Source organism: Octopus bimaculoides, unplaced genomic scaffold (assembly GCF_001194135.2).
Source record: "Octopus bimaculoides isolate UCB-OBI-ISO-001 unplaced genomic scaffold, ASM119413v2 Scaffold_370699, whole genome shotgun sequence".
Lineage (NCBI taxonomy): Eukaryota > Metazoa > Mollusca > Cephalopoda > Octopoda > Octopodidae > Octopus > Octopus bimaculoides.
The window spans coordinates 32848-37813 of record NW_026405108.1 but is presented as its reverse complement, the minus strand read 5'-3'; the positions used below and the strand labels follow the sequence as shown (position 1 = coordinate 37813).

At 36.7% G+C, this 4966-nt stretch overlaps 1 protein-coding gene across 1 annotated transcript in view; it reads right to left on the bottom strand.

Annotated features, from left to right (window-relative positions):
- Nucleotides 1-4391, bottom strand: part of LOC106882815 (TATA box-binding protein-like 1) — a 9304-nt gene extending 4913 nt beyond the window's left edge. Inside the window, exon 1 of the mRNA XM_014933599.2 lies at nt 4309-4391. Coding sequence (XP_014789085.2) covers nt 4309-4391 — 83 coding nt within the window. The remainder of the gene's footprint in view (nt 1-4308) is intronic.
- Between the last annotated feature and the right edge of the window lie 575 nt (nt 4392-4966).

Here is a 4966-nt window from a genome sequence, read left to right as displayed (position 1 = left end):
GAAACATATCTGCGGAAGTTAAAGCAAGTCACTGAGCATGCGTACATGTCATACGGGAGAGTTCCAATCAGGGGTGGATAACAACCTTATAGGAACCCTTTACACACAAGTATGTGTATGCATGTGTGTATGAATGTGCTATCCTTCACTTGGAAAAATAAGGATTAGTTTAGGAGAGGACTAAGTTTTGGGTTTCATCCTACTGTGTTGCCTCTTAGGCAAGTGTCTTCTACTATAGCCTTGGGCCAACCAAAGCCTTGTGGGTAAATTTGGTAGATGGAAACTGAAAAGAAGCCCATTGTGTGTGTGTGTGTGTGTGTTGTTTGTCCCCCACCACTGATTGACAATTGCTGTTGGTGTGTTTACATCCCTGTAACTTAGTAGTTCAGCAAAAGAAATCAATAAAACAGGTACCAGGCTTAAATAAACAAAAAGCACTACTTTTGATTCATTCGACTAAAAATTCAAGGTGATGCCCCAGCATGTCCACAGTCTAATGATTGGAGCAAGTAAAAGATATACATATATAAATATATTGGGTCATCCCATAAATGCGTTTTTTTCAATTGCGTGAACTAAAAGCTGGAGGGGAATGGGGTAAACTACCTGTATCAACTTGCTATAAAAGCAGGTAGTAATTTTATTCTTGTCCTTATTCTTAGTGTAAGTTTTGAAGAGTGCAGTTCGATTTTAACAGTTATGTTTTCAAAGTTATAATGGAAGTGACAAAGGAGCATATTCAGTATATTTTGCTTTATGAGTTCAATAAAGGCAACAGCACAACAGAAAATGTGAGAAATATTAATGCAGTATATGGGGATTGGACAATAAGTGTAAGCCAGTGTCAACAGTGGTTCCAGAAATTCTGAGCCAGAAACTACAGCCTAAAAGATGAGTCTCGTCCTGGAAGATCTGAGAGATCAATGAGGATGTCCTGCAAACCTTGGTGGAACAAAATACCATTGTAACTGTTGAGGAACTAGCAGAGAAGCTTGGATTTGGTCATTCAACCAGTCATTCAAGTCAACACGAGAAGAAAAACAATCATCTTTGGTTTCAAGACAAAAGGTGTTCTTCCAGCAGGATAATGCTCAGATGCTCAGCCACATACAGCAAGAATGACATTCCAAAGGCTGGAGCAGTCTGAATGGGAAACAATGCCCCACACACCATATTCACTGGACATTGCCCCATCTGATTATTATCTATTCCGTAATCTTCAAAATCATTTGGACGAAAAAATATGAATTCTATAGACGAGGTCAGAATAGTACTGAAGGAGTATTTTTCATCATGGATAAGTGAATTTTGGAAGAGGGGTCTTGCATGTATGTCTATCAGATAGATGGAAGAGCATTGTAGAAAATAGAGAGTATATTTTAGATTAAAAAAGAAGTGTCTTAATTTTGAAAAATAAAATGTATAAAAAAAAAACATTATTTAAGGGATGACCATATATATATATATATATATATATATATATATATATATATATATATACACACACACACATACATACACAAAGACATAACATTATATATATTGATAGGTGGGGAGTAGTCAATTACATCAACCCCAGTACTCAACTGATACTTATTTTATCCTGAAAGGATGAAAGGTAAAGTTGGCTTCAGAGGATTCAAACTCAGAACATAAAGAGCTGGAAAAAATATGGCTAAGCATTTTGTCTGACAGGCTATTAATTCTGCATGGATATTTAGGACAAACTTATGAAAATGCTTCAAACAGGCAGAAGGTTAAAGTAGCTTATTCATCAATGGTCATAAGGTAACAACACTAATGGCATAGAAACTAAGTGCCATGTTGGCTAGGAATATGGATATCTAAGAATTTTAAAGTCAGCCTCCATATTGTGTTCTCTTCTCTGAAGATGTGGCTACAACAACAGCTCACGTTGGTTGACCATATCTTGTATGGTCACGTCGGTTGAGGAGGCATCTTGCAAAGATAGGGAATGAGTAAAACACAGTTCAGAAGGTTGCTCAGGATGACCAAAGCAAATGCCAATGAATAGTGGATGCAGTGATATACTGCAATGGCACATGTCTCCATAGCTGACCTGACCTAAGTGGTTATGAGGAGTAAGAATAGCTATCTCTATGGAACAGGTTAATAAAATTACCTACGGTGAAGGAGGAGGCAGTTCACCAACCAAAGAAATCAAACCATTCAGGAAAATTTCTTAATTTGTGAAGGATTTTTAATTCCTCAAATATACAAAACAGGATGAAACTGGGTGATATTGACAGTCATTACCATGGGTTACTCAAGCTTTTAAGATGGAAGCTTTTTTAGTATTGCACCAAAGCAGATGCTATGGAGTCAGAACATTCTAGTCTATCACTTTTACTCATTTCAGTCACAGGATTGTGGCCATGCTGAGGCACTGCCTTGAAGGGTTTAGTCAAACAAATTTATCCCAGTACTTAATTAACAAAATTTGTCAGGTGACAGATACTCTAAAGGCTAAAAGAATGGCAATATTAAGTGGAATATGAAATGGATTTAACCGTCTAGCATTTAAAGCAGCCATATCTAGCCCAAATATTCTACCTGTATTATGCTCAAACTGGTCAAATTTGGCCTCTCACACCAGCCCTACATTATCATTCTAAAAATTAACAGCTGCCTCATCAAGATCTCAAAGCTACAAGATAACGCATGATCAATTCAAAACAATGTGAATGAATAAGCTTAACATTTGACAGAGTAATCTGAAGGCTGACAGGGAAATGTAATATCTATAAGGGGTGCTAAGCTCCGTGGAAGTATGTTCAGCAAGGAAAAAGCATACTCCTGATGTAACGAATAATATCATTTCTCATCAGACACCATTATAGGGCTTTAGATGTGGAAAGATTGAAATGTTCTTTCTTGAATAATATCTTGTCATCACTGGATTGTAGTTTTACGATAGGTAGAAAACCAAAGAAAATAAGTACATTGCCATAATTGTGACATCAAAGATAAGCCAGTTGTTAGGAATAATGCTCATTGATCCTGTTAAAGGCCAAAGTACTCTTTCTAAACCTGACACATAACTCTTTTATAGCCCAATTCCACTCCAATATTAATCTCTGCTTGGTCCAGGTCCCACTCTATCCACAGAGATGATCAGTGGATCCCACTAGAATTTGAAGCTAATTAAATGCAACTAAATACTCTATTTTTATTGGCCACCATTATAGACTGAGGCTCTGCTGGGACACAACCTTTGTCAGGTGACCCTGATGACATTGGATCCTCTATTTGTTTTATTGACATCGCAAGAATGAAACAAAATAGACATTGGCAGAATATGAATATAGAGTCAAGTAAGCAAATAGTACAAGATATTTTGTCAGACACTCTACTAGTTTCAGTGTCCACTTCTTTGCCTTTTTGTCACTACAGTGCCATAACAACAATAATCTGTTTGGACATGACAAACACAGAGAAACACTAATTCTTTAACTAGAGGTCCCCAAACCACTAGGCTGCAGACTAGTACTGGGTAACAAATCGTTTAGTACTAGGCACCAGGCCACACAGAAATTTTATTTGATTTTGTTTTTTGGGTTTTTTTTATTTTGTGAAGGTGCATGGCCTAATGATTAGGGTGCTGCCCTCACAATTAGTAGATCAATTCCTGGACCAGGCAGTACATTGTGTTCTTAAACAAAACACTTCATTTGACATTGCTCTGTGGGGTGGGAGAGTGACAGAATTATTGGTGCATTGGCAGAAATGCTTTATGATATATCTTCCAGCTCCTCTATATTCTGAGTTCAAATCCCACCTGCCTGGAGAAGGCAATGGGAAAACCACCCCAGTATTCATTCCAAGTCTAATCATGGCAGCTGAAGTTCCTGTAATCTACTTAGCAGCAACAGGAGAGGGAATAGGCCTTCCCAGGTCATACAGAGATTACTGGGGTAAAGGTTCACATGCACATGATTTGCCAAAATGCAGACCACTACTAGACCAGATTTCTACTTTGTCTATCACAATCTGCAGGGTGCTTTTGCATTATATCTGCACTATTTATGTATTTATTATGCACTTAGTGTTTTGTTATGCTCATGAGCCCTTGGTCAGTGATACAAAACAGCTGTTAAAAAAGGAACCAATGATATGAGGTGCCATTCATACTTTTCCATAAGGAAATGTTGTCATAAGCAAAACAATTCTCAACCAAAACAACAAAAAATTAGGGTTGGCAAATTTCAAGATCTTTAAAAACTGTAACATTGCATATAGAAACATGTATTTATGAGAACTAGTAGCAACAGAGACAGATTAACATACCTGGTGGCACCTGTACAGGTGACTTTACCCGACGACCAAATACTCGCAGTTGTATTTGGCCTTCTCAGCTTCATATTCAACATCTTTTGGGTTAAGATGAAAATAGAAAAATAAAAAACATTAAAAATATTAAAAAGTAACATAAATTTTTATGTCTTACATAATTAAGGCAGTGCTCCAGCATGGCCGCAATCAAATGACAAACAAGTAAAAGAGTAAAGAGTAAAATTACATGAAAACTGGGAAGTTGTAGAATAGAAGCCTTTCTTTATATCTTTCTTGCTCAAGGTCAACTGAAATTAAGTTGGAAAGCTTGCTTTCAAACTATGTGATTTGGGGTTCAGTGTCACTCTACAGCACATTGGGCAAGTGTCTTCTACAACAGCTCCAGACTGAACAAAGTCTTGTGAGTGAATTTGGAAGACAGAAACTGAAAGACGTCCAACAAAAATATGTACAGACATGACAGAAGTAAAAAGACACCCTTATAAATTGTTAAAATCTATTTAAATCTAAAATTATACATTCAAATTATTTGTTAATTATTATGTTAATATCTAATATTTAGTAGACATGCCCTTTGCATTTTTCAGTACAACGACCCTATTAGGCATGCTACTGATCAGATGACAAATATTCTTTTAAAGAAGTTTCATGC